Here is a 27,463-nt window from a genome sequence, read left to right as displayed (position 1 = left end):
ATGGCTGTGGTATGGACAGAACAGGTGATCTGTGAAGGACTGGAGGAAAGAAATTCCTCCTCACTCGAGCAAACCTCTTTCTGTCATGAGCCCCACAAGCTTAAGGGGAGTCTGGGCTGAGAAAACTGACTTGAATTAATTGTTTTCAATTCAAACCATGACTTTAACTTGATCCACTATGTAAAGTTAGTCATGAGTCAACCACATGATTAGAATGAATAAAACCATTAGTAATGGATCTAAGAGAACAGTCATGATAAGGAATGTGCAAACACTGGCACAATCAACATTTGACACTGAATGACAATATATCTGTAATAACTTTAACTTATTTAATTTTCTTATGTGTCTCTAGATATATGAATCAAGTAGCAAATATCATCTTCTCATGGTATCTACTCTAGCACAGCCCTCTTTGAGTGAGTGAAGACCTTGCCCATATATCCACCTAGGCCAGGCAATAGTGTTCAGAAAGAGACAGCGACCAGCAGAGTATCTCAAACTGCAGAAATTATACCCTAAAGCTACTTACTTCTTCCCTTTGACCACTCGATAGGGACTGGTGTATTTCTTCTGGTTGGCAAAAAGTTCCACCATTTCGGGGATGTAGTTGGCGAACAGTACCTAAAAATGATCAGCAAATAAAACCTTAGGTCTCACTATGTCCAAGGATACTCCAAAATTCCAAGATGGCAAAGGAGAAAGAAGGTCCATAAAATGTTCTTTCTTATAACAAAGACATGGCTATGAACCGTGCTTTTAAAAGCACAGTTTAAAATTTAAAAGCAATTTCTTCCTTTACTTCAGGCTTTGGATTTGGCTAAAATTTAACAGAATGCACTTCAACCTTCAAAAAGATGAAAGCAAAGACAAGCAGTAAGACAACCTCCCCATCCGTCTGGTCCTGCTATCACTTCTAACAGCCCTTCTGACTCTTCCATTTGATCCTATTTGGGGCTTTGGGGGAAAAAAAACACATGGGACAGAGTGGAACCCCACTAAGGGGAAATGATAGAAATGAGGGGCTGTAACAGTTATATGGACAGCAAGATGTCAGAAAAGTAGACTGGATGGGAGGGGAGTTTAGGGGAGAAGGTACATGTATGTGTATGGCTGAGTCCCTTTGTGGTCCACCTAAAACCATCACAACATTGTTGATCAGTTATACTCCAATACAAAATAAAAAGTTAAAAAAAGAAAGGTAGAATGGAGAACTCTGGGATGGTCTTTAAAGAATTGAAATTAAAATCACTGAAAAAGGAGGCTTCCTTTGTCCTGGACACACTCCTGAATCAAGCACAGATATTCCCTTATCTGTAGTAAAATGTTGGCATGGAGAGAGCTTACTCATCTGAGCTGGAAAGAACATTACATCCAGCAGATCAAACCTCAAGTCCCCTTCCTCCTTGGAAGAAAGACTTTAATCTGATGGGCAAAAGATGAAGGAAGATGAGGTTGCCCAGATCAGTGTAGAGGCTAATTAGGAAGGTCTGCTTTCCTTTGTCTACTTCCTTCACCCCCGGCAATGAAGCAATTGTGTCATGGGCTCCAGAGGATGCAGTCTGAAACACATGGGATTCACTTATCTCTGCATTTTCATTTGACACCTGCTCTGAACAATGCAATACTTGCTCTTAAACCTACATCACTTTGTTTCTCCCCATTAACCAAATGTTTTGGGTTGATGTAATGATATTCAAAAGATATAGGAAATATTCTTCACCAAACTCCCGAGGGTGAACACTATGATGAAAATCCGTCCTAGGGATGTCCTGGGTACCACATCTCCAAAACCGACAGTCGACATTGTTGCCATGACCAGGTAAATGGACTCAAAGTAGGAAATGTTCTGTGAATTTCTCCCTTTGAGCCAAGGATCACCGGAGTTTTCCACCTGTCCAAAGAGCGAAGACTCAGGCAAGGTCTGTAAATGGACTCCAAGGGAAAGTTTATAAAGAAAAAGCAAAACACTGGATTTGTTTCACTTAATTCAATCCAAATGAAATAGTACACGATTCCCAGGTTGCTGTGGAGGGTGTGCAGATCGTGGGTAGTGATTGTGAAGTCATGGGTCCCATCCAAAGTTTTGCAGATTGTGGGTAATGATTGGGAAGTCATGTTTCCCTTCCTTGTGATCATTGCTCAGATCTGAGGGGGTGTGTAACTTGAGCCTACGATGGGATGCTCTCTGGAGAAAACGGCTGACAACCTCTCTTTTCCTTTCCTGTGGGTACATCATCCAGCCGTGGAGCCATGGGACTCAGAGGCTGTCAGTCTGAGCACTTACTATTCCATCTCATTTTCCAACAGATCAGGATCATCGTGAGGAAACACACAGTGACATGGGCACTTCATTTCAGGGAGCTTACGCATATGGATGCTGGTGCATAAGGAAGAGCAAACAAACTTCCCAGATTATTTTTCCTCTCTCTCTGGAAAAATATTTTCAGTGATTAAAAAGTAACTCTGAAATAAGCTGCAAGGATACACTGCATAAAATGGGGGATGTAGTCAATGTTTTACAGTAACTCTAAATGGAGCATAATTTTTAAAAATTGTGAATTGCTATATTGAAGGCTTCCCAGACAGCACTAGCAGTAGAGAACTCACTTGCCAATGCAGGCGACATAAGAGACCTGGGTTCGATCCCTGGGAAGATCTTCAGGAGAAGAAAATGGCAACCCACTCCAGTATTCTTGCCTGGAGAATCCTATGGACAGAGGAGCCTGGGGTCGCAAGGAGTTGGATACAACTGTAAATGGTGCATAATCTTTAAAAATTGTGAATCGCTATATTGTACACCTGTAAATTATATAATATTGTATGGAAACTATACTTCAATTAAAAAAAAGAAACTCTGATAAATATTTCCTCTGATTTTCCCCATTAGTCTTCACATTTTTTTTTTTTTTTTTTTTTGGCCACACACATGCAGGATCTTAGTTCCTCACATTTTCACGTTTTAAGGAAACTAAGTTTATCAGATTTTTTTTTACATTAAACAAAAAGAGTAACTGAGGCAATGGCATTTGTGCTAAGTCTTTTCAGTCATGCCCAACTCTTTGAGACCCCAGGCTCCTCTGTCCATGGGATTCTCCTAGCAAGAATACTGGAATGGGTTGCCATTTCCTTCTCCAGGAGACCTTCCCAGGGATCAAACCCTCATCTCTTAGGTCTCCTATATTGGCAGGTGGGTTCTTTACCACTAGCGTCACCTGGGAAGCTTTGTGGTATGTACAGGGTGCAGCTAATCAACTAGGACTGCCGGTGGCCTTCGGAGAGCAGGTTGCCAGAACCTCGTGTTTTTGCAAAGAACCCAGAAATCTGGGTTTTTAATGTGACTTCCTTTTAAAAAGGTTAGCAACATGTATATTATCATATGTGAAACGAATCGTCAGTCCAGGTTCGATGCATGAGACGGGGTACTCAGGGCTGGTGCACTGGGATGACCCTGAGGGATGGGATGGGGAGGGAGGTGGGAGGGGGGTTCAGGATGGGGGACACATGTACACCCGTGGCTGATTCATGTCCGTGTGTGGCAAAAACCACTACAATAGTGTAAAGTAATAAGCCTCCAATTAAAATGAATAAATTAAAAAAAATTAAAAGGTTAACAACCAATACAAAAACAGCAAACACAAAATGCAAACATGTTAGGGCCAATAAATAGGCCTGCAGGCCCCATTCAGCCTGGTGGTGGCTACCGAAAGCAAAAACAAACAAAAGCAAACACCTGTTACTATGGTTTCTCCTTTAGCATTTTCTTGCCACCTGTTCTGTGAGGGCCAACATGTCTCTACAGGGACACTGGTGACTGCTTCTCCTAGGGTGGACCCACGCCCTGGGGCTGACCTTCCAGACGCAGGAATCGACCTTTACTACTGTGACATTTCTCAGGGAAAATCATCTCCTGCCTGCAAGAGGAGGAAGGATGTGGCAGCCTTCATATTTCCTTTCTTCTTTAATTGATGTACAGTTGATTTATAAGGTTGTGTTCATTTCAGGTGTACATCGCAGTGATTCAGTGATCTTCTTCTGATAATTTTTCATTATAGGTTATTACAAGATATTGAATATAACTCCCTGTGCTATAACGTAAATATATATATATATATAAATAAATAAAACTGCTCAGTCGTGCCCAACTCTTTGCGACCCCATGGACGGTAGCCCACCAGGCTCCTCCATCCATGAGATTTCTCAGGCAAGCATACTGGAGTGGGTTGCCATTTCCTTCTCCAGGGGATCTCCCCAACCCAGGGATCAAGCCCAGGTCTCCTTCATCCCCTGCATTGGCAGGTGGGCTCTTTACCACTAGTGCCTCCTGGGGAGCCCTATAAAGTAAATACTTCTTGCTTACCTATTTTGTGCATAGTAGTTTGTTTCTTGAAACACCAAACACATTTGGTGTTTGACATTTTCCTTGATGAACTGAACATGGCTAGGTTTTGTTTTTTTTTTTTTCCTTTTTGCTGTTATTTTGAAATGGGTTTTTGAGAGAAGAGCTCAAGTGGAAAAGACTTCTGCTCTGTCTTCTGTTTTGCTTTTCTCAAAGGCCGTTGCAAGCTTTTAGCAGCCCACTTTAACTCCTATTTTTTCTAATGACCTCTCCTCAACTTTCCTGGAGCAGTAAAGTCCAGGAGTTTCTTTCCTATCGCTGAAATCCATTTATTATGTTGCTGATTACGTGAGATAAGAACTAATCTTTCTTGTAGACAAAGGAGGCAGCTGTGTACACAGATTGATTCCAGGAGAACCAAGAAGGTCCCCAAACTCCCCTTTGCAACTCAGCAACTGCTCCCCCCACAACTCTCCAGCTTTTCCAAGTATGAAATTCTCTCTGACCCTGTATTTCTTTATCTATTTATTTTTATAGTGATACTTATATCAACTATTACTATTTATTGGAGAAGTAAATGACAACTCACTCCAGTATTCTTGCCTGGAGAATCCCATGGACAGAGGAGCCTGGCAGGTTCCATAGGGGAAAGTTAAGTCCATGGGGTCACAAAGAATTGGACATGACTGAGCGACTAACCACACATTACTATTTATATTATTATATTATATATAAGTATATAATATGTGATTTATAATTTATAATATACATTATAATATATAATATTATTTGTCTTTATTCTTTATTTCTTTATCTCTTTATTTCTCTGATCCTTTATTTTTTTTCAAATTGCTGGAAACCAGATGATACAGTGATACATTTTACATATTGCTTATACCTTAGATGAATGAGCTTATTAAATCCTTCTCTAAGAGCAGGTTTTGAGAGCTGGGAGAAGACACAGGGATATTGTGAGTGTAGGAGATACATGCTTGTGAGAAATATGGGGTGGAGAAAACCCACCCAAAGGAGGTGAAAAGATAGACCTCACGCTGATTACAATGATGGAGACAGGAGCTCGGGAGGTTTGCTCCAGTCTTCACAGAAAAGACATTCGTGCTCACCAGCAGCATCAGGGGGTTGGATGAGATGCTCACCAGGTGAATGAATCCTGAAGCCGTGAGCCAGGTACTCAGGACAATGGATAACAGCTTGCAAAACTTCACTGAATCGCTAGGGGAAGAAAGACAGAGTGTTGCTGGGCTCTGACAGGTTCCAGAACAATACAAATACCTCATCCTCTAAACTCCTGCTCCTCAGAGCTTGGTTCTGGACCAGGAGCAATGATACACCTTCCCTGGGAGCATTCTGGAAATGCAGAGTCCCAGGCCCTGCCTTGATCTCTGATCTGCAACATTCCCAGATCCCCTCTCCTTATGCATATAGTCCTCACAGTTAGAGAAGCACAGCCCCGGGACGCACTCTTGTTCAAAACCCTTGGTAGATTCTGGGGCATGATCCCTAGCCTGATATTATATTGACCAAAGGCAGAGTCCCAGGCAGCCAGAGAGTGGACCTGCAAAACAAAATTTTGAGTGGACCACAGAAATGAAGAACTGGATTAATGAAGAAATGGATTAAATGAAGAAATGGAAGTGGATTATAGAAATGAAGCTCCATATCGCTAAACTCACACCAGGATCCTTGGAGGAAGAAGATCAAACAAGCTCCTGTCTCCTAAGGAAAGCCTCCGAGTTGAGCTGAAATCTCTGGGGTTCTTGGCAAGGCTGCCTGTCCCACAAAAACAGCCCTTTCTCCATAAAGCGTCAACTCTTAGCAGTGAGACCCAGGTCGCCAGAACTATTTGCTGATGCTTCTAGTGAGAACACAGAGTCATGGAGATGATGTGTATGTAATGTCAGACCAAAACGCTTACAGCTTTAACAGGACTGGTGCTTAAAGGTGCTAGGTTGGCCAAAAGGTTTGTTCGGAATTTTCCATAAGATGTTACAGAAAGACCCAAACGAACTTTTTGGCCAACCCAATGTTTGGATTTTTTTTTTCATTTATTTTTATTAGTTGGAGGCTAATTACAATACTGTAGTGGGTTTTGTCATACATTGACATGAATCAGCCATGGATTTACATGTATTCCCCATCCCGATCCCCCCTCCCACCTCCCTCTCTACCCGATCCCTCTGGGTCTTCCCAGTGCTGTAACTGTAATTTTAATTTTGCGGAGACATTTAAATGGTTCTATTTCTATAGGAATGAGTTCATTGCTGCTACTGGGCAGCTCTCAGGCTTAGAGAAACTGTCTTACATTCCTAGACAGCTGTGGTGTATTTCATGACAATGAATGTGTAGAATTAAAGAGTCTGATTTCTTTGGTGATCCACTGATTATTTAGTAAACCATTGTTTAGCCTCCATGTGTTTGTGTTTTTTTACAATTTTCTCCCCCTGTAACTGACTTCTAATCTCATAGCATTGTGGTCAGAAAAGAAGCTGGATATGATTTCAATTTTCTTAAATTTACTGAGGCTTGATTTGTAACCCAAGATGTGATATACCCTGGATAATGTTCTGTGTGCACTTGAGAAGAAAGTGTATTCTGCTGCTTTGGGATGGAATGCCCTATAAATAATAAGTCTATCTGGTCTAATGCATCATTCAAGGCTTGTGTTTTCTTATTAACTTTCCATCTAGATGATCTGTCCATTGGCATAAATGGGGTGTTAAAATTCCCCAATATTATTGTGTTACTGTTGATTTCCCCTTTTACGGCTGCTAGCATTTGCCTTAAGTATTGATGTTCTCCTATGTTGAATACATACCTGTGTACAACTCATATCGTCTTCGATTGAACCTTTGATCATTATCTAGTCTGTGTCTCTTTGATCATTATGTCATCTTTGTCTCTTGTAACAGTCATTATTTTAAAGTCTATTTTGTCTGAATTGCTTTAAGAAAAAAAACTGGGGGGGGGGGGGGGGGGAAGAGTTAAAGCCTAAATAAAGGACCACATGGCAGGTCCAAGAAACAAAGAAACAAACTCTTTAAGATGATTGCAAGCTTCCAGCCAGTGTGTGAGGTTAATGCACTGGGAGAAAACTAAGCGAATGCCACCTTGGGAAGTGAGGGATTCCATGACGTTTGCGCTGAAGTTTCTGATGGGAAATGAGCTGACTGAAGGTTCAGTTAACATTTGAATTTCCTAATCCGAATGAGTAAGGCAGGCTTGGGGCAGGGCTGGCGTTTACCTGGTGCTGATGGCTCGCAGAATTTGTAAGATCTGAGGGAGTTCCAGCAGCCGCAATGCTCGTAAGAACCTTAAACCTACAAAGCAATCAAAAGAGAAAGCTGCAGTCTGAATTACCCCACACCTAGGACTGTTCATGTTCTCTCTCTCCCAGAAATGCTCAAATATATCACAATGTCATCAGTTTAAGACCATGAGGACTAGTTCAAATCCTGATTCACTTAATGGCTACTGTCATCTAAAGCAACACCCTTAGCTCCTCTGATTCCTCATCTATAAAATGGGAATTATAATGATACCCACCTCAAAGTGCTGCTGAGAATTATCATTACTACAAAGCATGTAATAAGCACAACTCACATTTTACTCTGTTTAACTCTTTTTTAGAATGGAGAGCAAATGATCTGTAAACCACTTAAACGCCTGGCTGCAGAATCTCTGTGATACGCTCCCCAGGGCTTGCATGCTGTTTGCATTTATGTGGTTTGATAATAGCATCAGTAAGGAATATTTTTGTAGATAATAAATGACATGATTACATAAAAACTGACAAAGGCCACAGCAGGCTCATGTACTGTCAATACATCTACCTTAAAGACAAAGTAACTAATTTAAAAAAATCTCTAACAGGTCACTGCATGTCTGGATATGAGGATTTATAGGTTTTAGATCTGGGAGGCTTTTCACCTCTCCCAGTCATGTGGGATCCCAGTATAAAGATGCCGAGGTGGGCGGGGATGCTGGGGTCCTTGCCCCCCAGGAGCAGATATTCCCTAAACAATAAAAACCTTAGCTATCAGACGACATCAGGCCCATCACTAGGGGCTGGGATTAAAAAAAATGAGTTCTGAAAATACTTTACAAAACCATACCAACATGGTGAGGAATTTTCTTTAATGGCAATTAGGCTTTAAATGGGGGCTTCCCAGGTGGCACAGTAGTAAAGAATCCACCTGCCAATGTAGGAGATGCAAGAAATGCGGGTTCGATCCCTGGGGCAGGGAGATCCCCTGGAGGAGGGCATGGCAACCCACTCCAGTGTTCTTGCCTGGAGAACCCCATGGACAGAGGAGCCTGGAGGGCTATAGTTCATATGGTCGCAAAGAGTTAGACATGACTAAGCAACTGAATACACACAAGCTTTGAAAGAAAATAAAGAATACTTAGGAATGAATGTTGAGGGTTTTTTTTTTTTTTTTTTTTTAGATTGCTTCTGATGCCCACAATTCACTTACCTAGCCAGTTACTCTTCAAATAATAAGAAATAAAGGTGGGTGGGATGGTAAAGATGTCTACAATTGAATTCATCTCCAACCAGAACTTGACCTTGTCATCTGCTGCCAGAAACTGTGAAATAAAAGCACAAAACCCTAAATTCTGTTACCCTCAAAAATTTTACAGTGAACACAAAAGTGGCTTTCTTCAGGTACTTTTCATTCATTAACTGAAGTCCTCACCTCATTCTATCACATACATATATTATATATATATATATAAGTATATATATATATACACACTCATATGTATTTATATAACTGTATAGGTGATAAAGTGGTAAAGAATCTGCCTGTCAATGCAGAAGAGGCAAGAGATGCAAGTTCAATCCCAAGGTTAGGAAGATCCCCTGGAGGAGGAAATGGCAACCCACTCCAGTATTCTTGCTTGGAAAATTCCGACAGTGGGGCCTGGTGGGCTACAATTCATGAGGTCGCAAAGAGTCAGACATGACTGACTGAGCGCACGCACACAATAGGTAATGTATATTTATGTATGGTCTTCAACAGAAAAGGTCTACAAGTTTGGCTGGCCAAGGCTTGTGTTTATGAATTTCCCTATTTAGATTAAGAAAGGAAGCACTTCCAGAAGGGAAGTTCCGCTATAAAAATAAGATTGTGATGGCTATTGCAGTTGAATAAGTTTTGAATCAAGGTCATAGAAATACATATACATCCTTATATATACATGCATATTTATACACATATACAAATATATGTGTACGCATGTTCGCATGTATATATGTACATATACACATATGTGAGAGAGTGTATGTGTGTGTGTGTGTGTGTGTGTGTGTATACATATATATATACACACATCTCTCTAAAACATGGAATGGATAAATCTAAAATCTAGATCTAGGGTGGGCCCTCAAAAATTGCTTATGGAATGAGAGAACTACTGAATATATGAATGCAACAAAATTAAAGGCACAGACTATTTTATAGAGTTATATGGCACATGAGCCATCAGTGGAGCTGATGACGTTTTCAGAGGCTTGCTACCCAGGTTCTGCTATTTTGTGATCACTAGTTGTTCTCACTCGATAGCAGGTGGGAAGCCAATAAGAAAAATTCAGGGTGACAGGGTAATGATATTTTCAAAAGGAATCCTTTCCACTCATGCTGAAATTGTTGGCCTGGTTTACAGGCTCAAGTGCAGGAGAGAGTTTGGGGGTCTCATTATAACTTTTGGCAATTTAGGGCCCAGACCCTCCGGCTGTAGAGCCTGAGAGCCTCGGCAGATTGTCTGAGGAAGGCATCCCCTTGCAGCGCACAGATCTCTTTTTGACGTGCCAGTCGAGCCCCTCTGTTTACCCCCACATTCAGTAGGTGTAGGTACTTACTCTCAACCCAAAATAGAAACTAAGGAAGACATTGAAGGTCAAATCAATCGGGATGGTTTTGTCTCGGTACGAAGAACAGCTTCTTACTGGGCTAGAAAAGAAACAATGACAGTTTATAAAGATGGACATCTTAAAAGCCGTGACTACAGAGGACACAATAAACAGAATAGGTGGGCAATTTTCTATGTATTTACCATGAATGGTCAGCCCAGACTCTTACGTGCACATCTCAAGGAAATTACTTTTCTCTTGGGAGGGGAGGTATGCATGAACAAAACCACTGCACTGTGAATGGAGCTGAGAAAAACAGAATTACCTGCTCTTCTTTTCATGGGGTGTGCTGGTTGCATCTCCATTTTATCAATGGGATTGAGAGGCACACAGGTTATGTGGCTTTTTATGGTTTGCAAGACCATCTATCCAGCCAGGGCGTTTTGGCTTCAGGATACTTCTGAGAGAGAGCTACTCCAGGTCAAATGAACTGATCTGAACCAAATTCCAAGAAAATGTTCCTAATAGATCAGTAAGGAATTCACAAAGCAAAGATGACTAGCTTCTGTAAGATCTCTGAAGTCGCCTGACTTGTGTGGCCCTGTAATCTCACTTTTACTTTAGCTGGAACCCAATATAGTTCCCAGAGGATCAGCATGGAGTTCAGATTATGTTGGGTTGTGTCCCAGAAGCTGTCCTGACTGTGGCAAGGTGAGGGGGATCCCTGCAGGGAAGAACACAGGATAATGTGCTCCTATGTTCCTGATGAGGTCTAGGTCTAGCATTATCCTTTCTCAAGACCATCCAAACTTGTCTGGAATCTATGAGAAACCCTGAAATGCCTACCGAACATCTGTTTCAACACCTATGGAACCCAAAGGCACGTACGGCCCACCTAGAGGGTGCAAAGAAGGGGTAACAGCTAGAGGCTTGTAGTCCCAGAAACTAAAACAGTCTTAGGCACAGCACCCCAGCTCCTAGCATGGCAGAATGACAGGATACAGAGGAAACACATGCATGTGTGTGTGTGTGTCTGTGTGTGGAGCTGGGTTTAGTACTTTCTGGGGGAAACAAAACACTTATCCTTTTTTATGAGCTTCTGTGCGTGAGTATCTGTGAAAGTATATTAAACACTATTCCTGAGAGAAAATTCCAAATTAGCTGGCAGGCTACTGATAAAAGCAGACAAGACTGACTGGGGAAATTTACTCACTCAGAAGAGTTGATGAAATAGATTATAAGAGACCCGATGCTTAGGACAAAGAAAAGGATCACCTGGAAAAAAAGAGAGAGAGAGAGAGAGAGACAAATGTACAGATCCATTCTGTTAACATGAACACAGATGAATAAACATACCAACAAAATTGTGTTTTCCCTTTTTCCCTTCCCTATATATCCATGGCCATTTTTTCAAACATTCATTCATTCATTCAAGAAAGATGGATTGGTTCAGACAAATGCTGTTTGAGTCCACCTGTATGAGATGCCTGGAGAAGCTGAATTCATAGAGTCAGAAAGTACCTTGGTAGGTGCTGGGAGAGGGGTGGGCGTGGGGGATGGGGAGTTCGTGTTGGATGGGGGCAGAGTTTCAGTTTAGGAAGGTGAAATTTGGGGAGATAGATGATGGTGAGAGTTGCACAACAATGCGACTATACTTAGGGCCGCTGAGCTTTACCGCTGAGTATGGTCAGGATCTTATGTTTTATGTTATGTGCATTTTACCACAATAAAAAATTAAGTAAATGAATAAAATTTTTAAAAAATTAAAAAAAGTTTAAACAAAAACTGATTTGGACCTTTACTATAGTCAATAAATGAACCTGTACCCTCCCACAACATCCCTAATTTTAACCTTCACACACTTCAGAATAAACAGTTGGTCCTTTCGGCTGCTCCTAAGGTTCTCTGAGCTCTGGAAGTCCTATCATTTACTCACTCACTCACCAAACATTTATTAAGTGTTTAATATGTGTTATGTACTTTATTACACGCTAGAAAATGAGGGCCATGGGATACGGACTCCGAATTTGAATTGCCGGTGATGGTGGAGAAGAAACAGTCCCAAACCTGCCCCTTTAAAGGATGATCAGACTCTTGACAGGAGAGAATGTGCTATAAAGTGAGAAGAGAAAACGAGTGCTTGAACTTGCCAATGTATCTGGTCTGTAAAATAAAAACTTGTGGAATGCAATGAGAAATCTGCCCATTTAGAACCCTCAATGCATTTGGACGAAATCTTTTGCAGCCTCTGTGATTTTTCAGGTCTCCTGTACATAACCAGTTATTTCTTGTTTCCAAACATTAAAAAAAAAATATGTTCAGTCCAGTGTAAAACTCAGAATTTTATTTACAATTAAAGCTTCACTCCCTTCCGACTCAGGTGTCCCTTGGACAGGCTACCTGTATTAGAAAAGTGGTCAGTGTCTTTTATCTGTTAACCTTTTTTGTTTTTTTAGTTCTTCTTGCCTCGTGACTAGGCTGCCTCTGGCCTCTAGAGACTTGAGATTCGTAGGTCAGTGTCAGGGAGTGAATCAAAAGGGGAGGGAGGAGAGGTAATAGCCAGAAATGTTGGACTTGGCTGGTGTTAGACCACTAGGCTCTCCCCCTTGGGCTCTCCAGGCAAGGGAGGTGTTTACTTTTCTGGGTTGATCCATTGCTCTGTAGAGATCCCAATTTAATTCCTATTCCTATTCAACAGCTATTTGTTTCGTCCCTCTCATGCCCCAAGAATCATTCTGGGGATGGGGATATATCCGTCAAAAATATACACAAAGATCCCTGCCCTTATGGAGCTTAGGGTCTGGACAATGAAGTAATTAACACGTACCTTAGGTGGTATGTGAGAAGATGTGTGCTAGGAAAAGAAAGGAGAGCAACTGAAAAGATCAGAAGTGAGGGGAGGGGGCAGACTGGCTGCCGTCTAGATAATATTTAATAGCTATGCGTCCCCACTGCGGTTCTCCTGAGCTGTGGAAGCATCTTCTCTCTGGCTGCTCACAACTCCTTTCTCTGTGCACCTCCCACTCCTGTATTCTGCTGGGACTCCTCCATCCAGATGCCTGCTTGGGCAGGTTCAAGAAGACTCTCCCCGGTGACCCATGTCTGGCCCACGGACCAGCTCGACCACCTTTGCCCCAAGAAACACTAGGAAAACAGATTATCTTCAGGGTTGCCATCTCCCTTCACCAACGAACCAGACATCAGCTTCTGCGTCCCTAAAGTTCTAAGAGATGAAATCTGATCTTTCTAAGTGGTCTCTCACTTGCCAGGAGAGGAAAGCCTCATGCCCCCTCCTCCCTACCACCCTGCCACAACAAGAGCTTCCTCCAATTTCCAATTTACCCTAATTTACATGGGATTGGTCAAGATGCTAAGACTTTCAAATGGTTTTCTTTCAACTGCTTTGTAAGTGGCAGAAGGGGTAGCTTACTGGGAGTTACTGACATCTATTTTTCTTGGGGTCTCAACTATTACTATCAGTTCTATTTTAACATCTAAATCATGAATCGATGGAGACATCACTCAGTGGGTCTCATGGAGATATTCGGTTACAAATGTAGTCTGAAGCTCAGGAAAAAATGTTTGGGGTGAATATATATAGACTATATATAACAGTAGATTAATCATTATTAATAGTTTTCATGAAATATTTTTTCTTCTCCTTACATATGATTACATGTTTTTCTCTAAGGCTTAATTCCATAAGTGATTATTTATGTGTAAATCATGTACTGACAAACCTCCAGAAACACGGTGGCAAGGCCACATATTTATAGCAATCCACAACAACAGAAATTAACAAAAAAAATAAATAAAAGAAGGAAATTTTAGCTTTATTCAAGAAGAACATCAACGTCATGCCACAAATGTAAAAAGGATGATCCAGAAATTATGTGCAACAAACAACAAAATGTGTAACAAACCAGAATAAGGCTCTGGGAGCTAACAGCTTGTGAAGGCCGTTCAGGTAAAAATGGGAGATATTCTGAGAAGACTTAGGAATTTCCCTTGGGGGGACCAGAGAGGAGCTAAGATGGCAGAGGAATAGGACCGGGAGACCACTTTCTCCCCTACAAATTCATCGAAAGAACATTTGAACGCTGAGCAAACTGCACAAAACAACTTCTGGTCGCTAGCAGAGGACATCAGGCGCCCAGAAAAGGAATTTCCCTTGGGTTGAAGGAGCAAAGTCTGGAAGTGCTGGCTGGCTGGGAGAGGTAGGAAGCCCTCCATCTGATCTTTGATTTCTACCTGTGTGTGTGCATGCTCAGTCTGTGAGACCCCAAGACTGTAGCCCACCAGGCTCCTCTGTCCATGGGATTCTCCGGGCAAGAACACTGGAGTGGGCTGCCATTTCCTTCTCCAGGGCATCTTCCCGACCCAGGGATCGAACCTGGGTCTCCTGTATCTCCTGCATCGCAGGCAGATTCTTCACCACTGAACCACCTGGGAAGCCCCAGTGGGGCTTAAAACCCCTGTTCAGCTGGTGGGTGGTTATGGGTGTCTTCAGAACGCAAACAGCCGCCAACGCAGTTGACCAGGGGCGCTATGAAAACTCTAGATCTTCCTTTGCGAATGTGAGCAGACAATAGAATACTGACAACTACACAGAAAGGATAAAAAAAAAAACAGGAGGATCAGGCAGACAAAACAGATGAGATAACTTCCAGTGAAAGAATGAACACAGAATATATAATCAAACATTTCAGAATTATCATTAGTGGTCCTGGTGAGATTAGAAAAATCTGTGAAATAGTACTGGAGGATTGGGAAGGCAGAGGAACATGGGGTAACACAGGCAGTAACTGCAAAACGCTGTACCCCCAGGTGCTGGGAGATCAACAAAGAAAGGTCAGGATTCTCCATATTTAGCATCTTACAAGAGGTGCCCATTGGAGGTGGGCTTCAGACTTGGGAGGAGGTGTCCTGGATTGGCTAGTGAGCTTTGGTTCCAGCCCTGTTGGCAAAAACTGGAAATGGAAACCAAACATGGCTGCTGGAGTGAAAAAACATTGATGAAGTGAGGCTAAAAAAAAACAGATGCAAAACACAGAAGGAGCGGTGCCCTCCCGACTCCAGAGCACAAGGGAGCTGACCAGAGACCTGTGGCTGCTGAGCGCTGGCCTCGCATGGCAAAGCAGAGAGAGAGGGGATTCAGAGACCAGACAAGGACATGGCATCTAGCAAGTATCCTTAAGGAGCTAGAACACTTTGGAATAGCACTTACAGAGATTTTGGGGAAAAGGACTACAAGCCAAGAATTCTAAACCCAACCACATTGTAGTTTACTTCTGAGAGCAACAGAAAAGAATTTTTGGACATCCATGAATTGAGAAAGTACACACCTATTAATTCCCCTTGCAAATGAATATGGCAAGTACTCAAGAAAAAAAAATAGAAAGTTAAAATAAGTTACGTAAGAAAAGTGATGCCTAATAAAGCAGATAAAATTAATGGAATTTTTAACTCTAAAGAAATATTAAGCAGGAAATCTGACCAGTTGTACAATGCTAAAAGGCAAAAAAAAAAAAAAAAACCACACTAAAAAACAGTGGCAATCTGGAACCGAATGTCCAGATTAATTCAACAATTTCAGGAAGGAAAGAGGGGTGGTGTGGAGGAAAAATATGCCAATGGTCTCATGGGAGAGCAGTATACAGATATAAAACATGCAGAGGTATGATTGGAGAGAAATATAGGTGGGGAGTTTGTTCTGAGCTTCATTTACTGAAATGTTTATGATATTCTATTAAAAATGGAAAAACTCAAGTCAAAAGATGCAAAAGATGAAGAAGGACATGGCAACCCACTCCAGTATTCTTGCCTGGGAAATCCCATGGACAGAGGAGCCTGGAGGGCTACACTCCATGGGGTTGCAAAAGAGTTGGACACGACTTAGTCGGAGAAGGGGACACGACTTAGTTGGAGAAGGAATAGACTACCTACTCCAGCATTCTGGCCTACAGAATTCCATGGACTTTACAGTCCACGGGGTCACAGAATTGGATACGACTGAGCAACTTTCACTCACTTCAACAAATAAGGAGTGTAGATATCAGCCAACTGTCAGTACACCCATGACTTTGATGCTGGGAAAGATGGAAGGCAGGAGGAGAAGAGGATGACAGAAGATGAAATGGCTGGATGGCATCACCGACTCAATGGACTCATGGACATGAGTTTGGGTAAACTCTGGGAGTTTGTGATGGACAGGGAAGCCTGGTGTGCTGCAGTCCATGGGGTCAGACACAACTGAGTGACTGAACTGAACTGAAGGGTTTACAATACTCCTTGCAGCATTTTCAGGAAGGTTATTCACATTATATGAAAGAAGTGCAGTTTCGGAAAAAATAACTCGCTCAAGATGAAGTGAAGAAGCCGATGTTTTAAGTTCACGTCTTTCAAAATTCTCAGTCACCAGGTCATTTTGCCTCCCCAATAATATAAGGAACAAATATGTTACAAAGGTCCTAGTTGTTTATCCGATACCCACTCTCCCCTCCTTACTAACAGACTTTCCATTTGTTTGTTTAAGCCACAGATATTTAGATAGCCTATTATGCACTAAATTCAATCTCTAAATATTATAAAGACCAATGAAACGGATCACCATAAAGGAAAATAATTAAATTCTCCTGGTAAGTTAACAAATAAATGTATTCTTAAATCAATAAACACAAAAATCCAGCTACATAATATTTAAAGAGACACACATAAGAGGAAATAAGACATAAAGACTGAAAGAAGCTGGGCAAAGACATCCCAATCAAGTATGAATAAAAAGAAAGCCATGTTACATGCTAGTATTATATCCTAAAATATCCCAGGGGTAAAAAAAAACCTGCAAAAAGCCCCCACTCAATGTGACAAAAAACACCCAGTCAATGTGACAAAAATGGATATTTCATATTGGTAAAAGGCACTATCAACCAGGGAAATACAATAGGTAACTCTATGCGTCAATTGATGTTATATGAAATAGCTAACTCTAAATCTGATAGAAATGCAAGATATTTTATAAAACCATAAAATCAGAAATGAAAAATGTTGACATGCCCTTTTCAAGCAGTCAGCAATTGATTAAGTGTTGGGAAAATACATATAACATAATTATAGTGCCTATATGTCAAACTATACACATTCTTTCAAAAGTCCATTACACAGTAATAAAAATTGACCATGTACTAGGCAACAAAGAATTTCCCCATAAATTTCATCAACTAGAGATCATAAAGGCAGTGATAAGTGATATTCTTGGTCCATCAACTTCACCAAAATAGAAAAGAGAGTCTTCCATTCCTAAGGAAACAAAAGCACGTACCCCTCTTCTCGACAGATTACGAATCGAACAGGAGACCAAAATTAAAACTTAAAACAACTTAAAGACAAATCAGGCATTTCTAAAAACCAGAACATCACTTGCCAAGGCCTATGAGATGTGACCAAAGACGTGTTCCGAGGAAGAAATTTTTGTAAATGAAATTCAACTGAATAACCTGTTGAAAAGCACTCAGACCAGACGACTGGCCAGCTGCAGGCCGCGCAGGCGCAGTGGGACCGCGCTGGGCATGCGCAGTGCCGTGCTGTGGCTTCCAGGCTGCACCCGGCCAGGTGAGGCCGCCGAAGTCCCCGGTTCAGGGATCCCCAGGTTGACAAGAAAGACGACCGGCGGCAGTCGGCAGAGCTGACTGGGTAGGAATATGAGTGCGAGCTCGGGAAGACCAAGCTCATCCAAGCTGCCCCAGCGAGGAAAATAAGCCCAGTGATCAGGAAATTGGCCAACATGATGATTTAGGAGGAAACGAACTGCGGAATAGTGAACTGTGAACTTCCAGATGTTCAAGCAGGTTTTAGAAAAGGCAGAGGAACCAGAGATCAAATTGCCAACATCTGCTGGATCATCAAAAAAGCAAGAAAGTTCCAGAAAAACATCTATTTCTGCTTTATTGACTATGCCAAAGCCTTTGACTGTGTGGATCACAATAAACTGTGGAAAATTCTGAAAGAGATGGGCATACCAGACCACCTGACCTGCCTCTTGAGAAACCTGTATGCAGGTCAGGAAGCAACAGTTAGAACTGGACGTGGAACAACAGACTGGTTCCAAATAGGAAAAGGAGTACATCAAGGCTGTATATTGTCACCCTGCTTAATTAACTTATATGCAGAGTACATCATGAGAAATGCTGGGCTGGAAGAAGCACAAGCTGGAATCAAGATTGCCAGGAGAAATACCAATAACCTCAGATATGCAGATGACACCAACCTTATGGCAGAAAGTGTATAAGAACTAAAGAGCCTCTTGATGAAAGTAAAAGAGGAGAGTGAAAAAATTGGCTTAAAACTCAGCATTCAGAATACTAAGATCATGGCATCTGGTCCCATCATTTCATGGAAAATAGATCGGAAAACAATGGAAACAGTGAGAGACTATTTTTTTGGCTCCAAAATTCACTGCAGATGGTGACTGCAGCCATGAAATTAAAAGACCCTTAACTCCTTGGAAGGAAAGTTATGACCAACCTAGATAGCATATTAAAAAGCAGAGACATTACTTTGCCAACAAAGGTCCATCTAGTCAAAGCTATGGTTTTTCCAGTAGCCATGTATGGATATGACAGTTGGACTATAAAGAAAGCTGAGTGCTGAAGAATTGATGCTTTTGAACTGTGGTGTTGGAGAAGACTTTTAAGAGTCCCTTGGACTGCAAGGAGATCCAACCAGTCAATCCTAAAGGAAATCAGTCCTGAATATTCATTGGAAGGACTGATACTGAAGCTGAAACTCCAATACTTTGGCCACCTGATGTGAAGAACCGACTCATTGGAAAAGACCCTGACCTGATCCTGGGAAAGATTGAAAGCGGGAGGAGAAGGGGATGACAGAGGATGAGATGGTTGGATGGCATCACTGACTTGATGGCTATGAGTTTGAGTAAGCTCTGGGAGTTGGTGATGTACAGGGAAGCCTGGCCTGCTGCAGTCCATGGGGTTACAAAGAGTTTTACACGACTGAGTGACTGAACTGAACTGAAGTTATTGACCAGGACCCCAGGACAGAATGAGGAAGGTGTGGAAAGGAAGCAGTCTGAGAAGTACCACACTGCTTCTGCAGAGGAGCAGAGAGACATTAAACTCCATTCCTGCACTCCCTTGCACAGGGCACTGAGAAACTGCGCCTGGGATCGGCTGGGACCCGTCCTCAGAGGTGCCAGTTCCTAAGGTCCCTGTGATGCGAGCTGACCAGCGTGGTGGCTTCCTGGACTCGAAAGGGAGAAGTACCTGTGGATGGTGTTGTCTGAGGAGTGTCACGGTTGCTGCTGCAGCCTTCTGGGAACCGCAGTGATGATCTAAAGGAAGCGGGATGAACACAAGATGGCCAAGGCCACCTGCACCCGGGCTGGCTACCACAGGTAGTGGGGAGAGCAGAGCCTCTTCTGCCCCTGGACACAATGCAGCTTCTACCACCTTAGTCTATAGGTAAGGACTGGCCACCTGATGTGAAGAGCTGACTCATTTGAAAAGACCCTGATGCTGGGAAAGATTGAGGGCAGGAGGAGAAGGGCACGACAGAGGATGAGATGGTTAGATGGCATCACCGACTCAATGGACATAAGTTTGTAGAGACTCCGGGAATTGGTAATGGACAGGGAGGCCTGGCGTGCTATGGTTCATGGGGTCACAAAGAGTTGGACACGACTGAGCGTCTGAACTGAACTGACATACACACACACACACACATACACTCACATGTGACAGAGAAGCCTAGCTGGCTACAGTCCATGGGGTTGCAAAGCGTTGGACACAACTGAGTGATTAAGACACACACACACACACAAACACACACACGTATATCACGAAACAAACTAGTTTGCCTTTGACAGTTCTTTTATTTTCAAATTTTAGTGCCTCTTGACTTTCTAAAACAAATTAGACTGTGTCAGCCCATGCTTCTTAAAAACTCCTCAATGAGTCCCTGTTGCATTAGAATAAATCCTTCCATTTGAGCAACCTAAGCATTGCAGGGTCCTCCCATCTCTACTCAGACCTCACTGTTCTCCTACCTCCTGGCCTCTAACACAGGAACCTCATTTGGCGTTTGCAGTAATTTAAGCCCTTACTTCCACAAGTCTCTTTTCTCAAACAGGAAACGTGTTCCTTCCCCTCTTTAATCTCTTTATTTTTCTGATTCTTCAGGTCTCAGCTCAAATCTTGCCTTTTCAGGGATTTCCTCTCAGATCACTGCATCTAATGTGGTCTAACTCCAAAACCACCAAAATTCTCAAACATACCCCTCATCATTCTCTCACTGATAACCATCTGAATTTATCTTTTCTGTTTATATACATATTTATCATTTCTACCTCCACGAGAATTTCAGTCCCATAAGTCTAAGACTCTTGCCTGCATTTTTCACCATGTCTAGAAGATATGCTCTGCATGTAGTTGCAAACAATAAATATTTGTAGAAAGAAGGAAGAAAGGAAATTATAAAGGAAGAATGGGTGGAAGGAAGGAGCCACTTTCCCCCACTTTTCATCCTTTCATACACACTTGCTTGGAACCCTCACAGAGAGTCTCAATTCTGTGCTTCAGTGCCAGACTATTCTGCTTCCTACTGTTCCAACTATTTAATCATAAACTGGGTCAGATCAAAAGAACCATTTTTCTGTCATTAAAGAAGTAATATATATTGGCGTGTACTCAATGCTTATTCCTTCCCACCCACTCTCTATATGCAGTGCTTATAGATGGTGTAAGTTCTCTTCTGCCTCACCCCAGTCACCTTGACTACTTTAGTCCCAACATTGTCCACATATAATCTAACATGATTTGAACACTTGAAGAGATCCTAACCAACAGTTCTCTGATAAAATTTTTAGAAAAGAACCAGAAAATCCTTCTCTAACAGGTCTTGGGGACAAGGATTTCAAACAAGAGACCAAAATTTTAGGAGAAAAAAAAAAAAATGAGAGGCACATTCTCAGATGATTCAGTATTCACTGCAGAGTTCATCAATGCAATTTTACTTATGTACTTTAAGTTTTAGAAGTTAGTTAGATCTGAATTAAGCAACAGTGACTTTTCTAGAAAAGAATGATGTATGGATCACAAAAGACGATCATCGTTGGTTCACATACATCTCCTTCCACTGTGCCACCACGTGATGGCAGCACATCCCCACATTACAGGTTCTGTTTTTGAATGTTTAAGATCAAACAATACTATTGAAATGATGATCAGGGAGCTATTCACTTACAGGGCGTCTGCTATTTCCAGACAATGAGGTATAAGTTTTCCCCGACATGGTCTTTTTCTCTCAAGGAGCCCATGGAGCAGTGGGGGAGACAGGCTTATGCACAGATAATTTTAAGAACCGTGGAAATGATAGAAACTTAGAGTTGGGGACTCTTAGCTTAATACGATGCTTGTGGTTTAGTCGCTAAGTCACGTCTGACTCTTTGCGACCCCTTGGACTGTAGCCACCGGGCTCCTCTGTCCATAGGATTTTCCAGGCAAGAATACTGGAGTGGGTTGCCATTTCCTTCTCCAGGGGATCTTCCTGACCCAGGGATTGAACCCAGGTCTCCTGTACTGCAGGCAGATTCTTTACCAAGAAAGCTAGGGAGATAAGGTAAAATTTCCCTGATGAGATGATGCCTGGATTGAATTTTGATGCATCAAAGTTTACCTGTATGAAAACAGGAAGTAAATGATAAATATTTAGAGGCAAAGAAGACCAGCTTTTTAAAATTTATTTTTAATTGGAGGATAATAGCTATACAGTGTTGTGTTGGCTTCCGCTGTACCACATTAATCAGCTATAAGCATACATGCATCCCCTCCCTCCTCAGCCTCCCTCCCAGCCACCCCCCACCCCACCCCTCCTGATCATCACAGAGTATCCAGCTGGACCCTTTGTGCTATATAGCAGCTTCCCACTAGCTATCTGTGTTACATACAGTAGTGTGTATATGTCAACACTGAAGAAAGGAAGCTATTAGCATCCAAGGAGGGGGAAATAACCTGTCCCTTACAGAGCAGAGAGTCCACGACAAACCAACATTATTTGAGCATCAGCTATATGCCTGGCACCCATCTACATTACAAAGAGAACAAACCATCTACTTACAAGGAGACCAGAATGCCCACAACCTTTGCCCTAATAAAGTTCTTCTGGTGGATAGACTGACAACAAATAGAAAATACAATGCCAAGTGATTCACTCCAAAGGAAAAAGCAAGCCGAATCATAAGTTGGAGGGTGTACATGCAGGGAGACAGCCATTGGGAGGTAGTGATGTTTTGGGAAAGGCCACCACGGAACAGCAGACGCCTTCACACGGACCATGCATCACGGTCGTGGCTAAAGTCTTTTAGCAAGTGGTCACTGGGAACGTACTCACCAATACCCGTCCGACCAAGGTCTGTGCTGAGAGCAGCATTTCTATACGATTATGAAAGTGGCTCCGGAAGGTGAGACTTCTTGAATGTTTATGTCTCATGTTACCTGAATTAAATTCCTAGAAGCAAGAGAAAGAAATGGAGAGTGAGCTGGGCCTCAGAGGAAGTCATGGGTTTCATGCGCGGTTGATGGCATCTCCTGCTGTGACATCAGCCAGAAGGCTCTCCACCTTGTCCCACCCCGGGGAACCTTGAAGTCCCTTCTTCCGTATTTCACAGGATGAATTTGACTCGATTTGCATTTTACTGCTCTTCTGCAGTATTTTCATTCTGAATCCTGCAGTCTTTGCCATGTCCGTCTCACAATCTCAGACCCTTCACACCGACTCTGTCCTAATGATCAGGGTTGGGAGAAGCGAGCTTCTTTCTGCTCTGGGAATAAGTGTCTTATCCTTTTCCATCAAGATACATGGACAAAGAACAAAGATTACAAGTGGATTTCTAGGTGGTTACTTAAGTATCCACTTTTTTTTTTTTTTTGAGTGAGAAAGAAGAGGGAAATGTTTAGCCATTTTATGTTGATTTTAGTTCCTTATCTGGTATCCTGTCCTGTTGAAACTATGATCCTTCCTCATGTTTATAAAATGCCTTTACTTATTATACAGTCTTTGGGTTCCGCATTTGCGGATTCAACCAACATCAGATGGAAAGTAGTTGGAAAAACAATTCCAGAAAGTTCCAGAAGACAAAGCTTGAATTTGCGGGGTGTTGGCCACTAGTTACACAGTATTTACACTGTATTTGGTATTATAACTCATCTAGAAATGATTTGAAGTGTACTGAAAGGCATGCTCAAGGAATGTGCAAGTACTATGCCTTTTTATATAAGGGACTTGAGCACCCTCAGATTTTGTTGCGGGGGGATGTCCTGCAACCAACCCATTGCTGATATCAAGGGATGACTGTATCCGAAATTTATAATAGTCTTATGAGGTAGACAAAGTAAGTCTGATTAAATCCATTTTATACTGAAGGAAACTGAGGTATAGCAAAATTAAATGACATGCTCCTGGGCAAGCAATGAAAACAGGCTTGAGGCTGAATTAGCCTCTGGGTCTGTTAGTCTTGAACTAGTCCCCAAAAAGACACAAGTGAATGGGCATTGACCTCACCATGCAGACTAAGACCTCTGACTTTTAGAAAAGCTCATTTCATGTGGAGCTAGGCTTTTGAAATGATATAATTTCTCTATCTGTATTTTCTGAATGATAAGAAGTCTCATTAAATGACTATTTGATAGAGTTCGTATCTCCATCAATGATTGCCTCTAATACCTATGACTCATCCTGTGCATTCCTGGGAAGTTGTCTGGGCATCAATTTTTTTTTTTTAAAGATATTCAATGGCATGAATATGGAACACTCATTTGAATTCCATTATAAAATCGAGGTGCCTTCTGCGGGAAAACAAATTGGCCCTAAGATATAATAAAATTGTACTTATGAATGTAGTAAATCTTTTAAAATGCACATTTAAGGAGAAAATTATGACTCTCCAAATAATTTTTTTAAAAGAACTTTCCACAGTACCTAGCTTTGTGGCATTTTTGCATTAGGCCAACATTCCCAAAGGCTTAGAGAAAAATACAACACTCTCAATTCAATTAGATCTAACAAATTATTAAGAAGTCATTCAATTGTTATCAAACTCTCTCCTCAGGATTTAAAAGCAGAACAGCACAGTCTGTTGGTTGCTAAGACCCCACTGATTAACATTTTGCAACATCTGCTTCCTATCTGAAGTGAAAGGTACCTCTGGACTGGAAGGCAGACATAAATTATATCAAAAGAAAGACATGAAAAATACAGCAAATGTTTGTGGACAAATAAATGGGTTCTCACATTTTTGTAAACCACAGAAAAATGAATATAATGGGGGAGAAGATACACTTCTGGAAGCAGAAGTCTAAGGAGACTAAATAATTCTACCAATTCAGTTGTGCACTAAAAATAAAATAAAGATAGAAGGCAGGTTCACTATATCCACTACCCATTTGTGCATCCCAACATTGTCGTTAAGCAGTCAGAACCCCAGGATTCTTTTCCCAGTTGTAATGCCACTGCTTGTTGTCTTTAATCTAGAAATAATTAGTAATAGCATTGGGGCTTCCCTGGGAACTCAGTGGTAAAGAATCTGCCTGCAATGTAGGAGACGGGCAAGACTCGGGTTCCATCTCTGGATGGGGAAGATCCCCTTGAGGAGGAAATGGCAACCCACTCCAGTATTCTTGCCAGGAAAACCCCATGGACAGTGGAGTCTGGGTAGACTGCAAGTCCATAAGGTCACCGAGTCGAACACGATTGAGCACACAGCAAACTCATTTAGCAAAAAAAAAAAAAAATCTATAAACTTCCATATTGGACACTTTTCAAATGCAGACACCTGAATTTCATGTGATGATACTGCCAATGCCCTGAAAAAGTTACCTAGTTATAAATTCTTTTATGTCAGTGGTTAGCATCAAGAGTCAGTACTTCAAGGAACTGTTCAAGATTAATTGCAAAACACGGTTGAAATGTGTTCTGTCCTGGAAATCAGAGAAATGAAGTTGGGGAAAAATAACTGAGAATGTTCAACCACTGGTACTAGAATAGCCATTATGTAGCATTTGAGTGTTTCTATTCCTTTAAGCCAGCTTCCCTGATGGCTCTGTGGTAAAGAATCTGCCTGCCAATGCAGGAGACAAGGGTTTGATCCCTGGGTTGGGAAGATCTACTGGAGAAGGAAATGGAAACCTAACCCAGTATACTTGCTTAAAAAATCCCTACGGACAGAGGAGCCTGGTGGGCTATAGTCATGGGGTTGCAAGGAGTTGGACTCGGCTTAGTGACTGAAGAACAACAACGGTCTTTTAAGCAGAGTTTTCCCTGGATAAGATACCATGGCTCTTACCATCATCATTTTCCAGCTGCTATTCAACAGCGCCCACCCTTGCAAAGCTTGTTTGGGCATAAAATAGTGTCTCTGCATTTGTGGCTGAATGACACTTGCAACGTGTGCGTGGGTTTCTGCGGGTGCGTGCGTACAGCTCCATGTGTTGTTTTAACATGTATAAAAGGCAGTGTATACTTCTGAGTACCTCAACCTCTTGCACGAACAATCCGGGAAAGGGAGCTTGACCCTGGTGTCTCTTCTGCCTCCCTCATGGTATCAAACACGACTGTCATTTAAAAATCCGAAATAGAGGCATAGACACAGTGGTGTGTGCTTAGTTGCTCGGTCGTGTCCGACTCTTTGCAACCCCATGACCTGTAGCCCCCCAGGCTCCTCTCTCCATGAAATTCTCCAGGCCAGAATACTGGAGTGGGGGGCCATTCCCTCCTCCAGGGGAATCTTCCTAACCCAGGGATCGAACCCTGTTCTCCCGCATTGCAGTCGGATTCTTTACCTTCTGAGCCACTAGGGACTCAGCGTTAGTAGAGGTTTTTTCAAATCAGTGACCTCTATTTCCAGAGCTAACATTCAGCATCATCCACATGAGGCACTGCTTCTCCCAGAGGTGGGAGAGGTGGCCTAGCCTCGTAGCCATGCCCTTTGGAATGACGGCCTGGGGTCCTGCCCCCCGAGCGGGGTGGACACCTTTCTAAATCACACCACCACAGCTCTTAGCCTGGGAAAACTGGGTGATGCCTTTGTGGTCTTCTAAACACAAACGCAAGCCAAGCCTGTCTCTGATCTTTGTAACAGGGGAACTGACCAGGAAAATTCCCTTGTTCTTTTTCCATTTTTTAAAATTCCTCGCGATGAACCTGGATATGAATAAGATGAGGAATCCACAGAAGAAGATTACAGTGGAGGAAAGAATAAACACTGCCTGGATCTCAGTTGTACAAGACATTTTCACCGTGCCTTCCCCACGTCCATCCTTTGGCTTGGTTACAAACATCTTGAGACAGAACTGTTCCGGCAGCCTCCTCTGTGATGTCATGATCACACGGTAACGATTCCAGAAATTAGAGTTCAGTGCGTCAGGGTCCTAACCCCTTCGTGCAGCAAGAGCAGAGGGGTCTGGTAACCAATGAGGTGCTGACTCACGGGATGCAACTCAATGAATAGCAGAAGGTCCAGGAAGTGGGTCTTCAGAAGACCAGAATTCTAGATGGGATGCTGTTACTGACTTTCTCCATGACCTTGAGAAAACTGCATCCTTTGTGGCCATGGTCAACCGGCCATCTATCTGGTTTGTGCAAGCAACTTTAGGACAACTCTTTTATTGAGTGAGATGACCTTGAACCACTCATGAGTCTACAGGCTGACTCTTCTCCTGAGTGATACCACAGTCTCAGTAACCTCAGAGGGACAGATGAGAGAAGGACTTCAGGATTTTTGTGTATCCTCTCAATCAGAAAGACACAGAATACAGGTGTTGCAGGAGGCAACTTTGTGAGGGGGAATACTGGCTGATCGCTTTTGAGCTCAGGAACCCGTTCCCGTCATCTCTTCCTTTATGGGACCCTATCCTTTCCTGCTTTTATCCCTGCCCTGTCAGCAAACCCTTTGGTCCAGTAGAGGTAAAGTTCAAAATGAGAGCAATAGCTTTTATTTCCTCTGGTGTTTTCAAAGGTGTAAGAAATGTCATGCCTTGCAGTGTGCATGAGTAGTGGGCAAAATGTCAGTGCCCGACGGAGGGGCTAGTTCCCCCCAGTTATTGTGAAGATGGTCATCTTCACGAGACCCAGGAAAAATGCTGTTGTCCTTTGGGCCCGCCTTGACTCTGCTACCTGTGGCAAATGATAGTGATAGCTTTTCCTAGAAAGGCTGCCACGGGTAGATTTCCTTCCTTTCA

At 42.3% G+C, this 27,463-nt stretch overlaps 1 protein-coding gene across 1 annotated transcript in view; it reads right to left on the bottom strand.

Annotated features, from left to right (window-relative positions):
• KCNU1 (potassium calcium-activated channel subfamily U member 1) overlaps window positions 1-26,563 on the bottom strand; it is a 136,393-nt gene extending 109,830 nt beyond the window's left edge. The window contains exons 1-9 of the mRNA XM_043454367.1: window positions 26,375-26,563; window positions 22,620-22,736; window positions 11,428-11,489; window positions 10,224-10,314; window positions 8,836-8,947; window positions 7,602-7,677; window positions 5,497-5,572; window positions 1,724-1,894; window positions 533-624 (exon numbers count right to left, since the gene is read on the bottom strand). Of these exons, the coding sequence (XP_043310302.1) occupies window positions 533-624; window positions 1,724-1,894; window positions 5,497-5,572; window positions 7,602-7,677; window positions 8,836-8,947; window positions 10,224-10,314; window positions 11,428-11,489; window positions 22,620-22,736; window positions 26,375-26,563 (986 nt within the window). The remainder of the gene's footprint in view (window positions 1-532; window positions 625-1,723; window positions 1,895-5,496; window positions 5,573-7,601; window positions 7,678-8,835; window positions 8,948-10,223; window positions 10,315-11,427; window positions 11,490-22,619; window positions 22,737-26,374) is intronic.
• Window positions 26,564-27,463: the final 900 nt, after the last annotated feature.

The sequence above is a fragment of the Cervus canadensis genome, chromosome 31 (genome assembly GCF_019320065.1).
Source record: "Cervus canadensis isolate Bull #8, Minnesota chromosome 31, ASM1932006v1, whole genome shotgun sequence".
NCBI lineage: Eukaryota > Metazoa > Chordata > Mammalia > Artiodactyla > Cervidae > Cervus > Cervus canadensis.
Note: the sequence above shows the minus strand (reverse complement) of the source record. Positions and strands in the feature narration are given on the sequence as shown.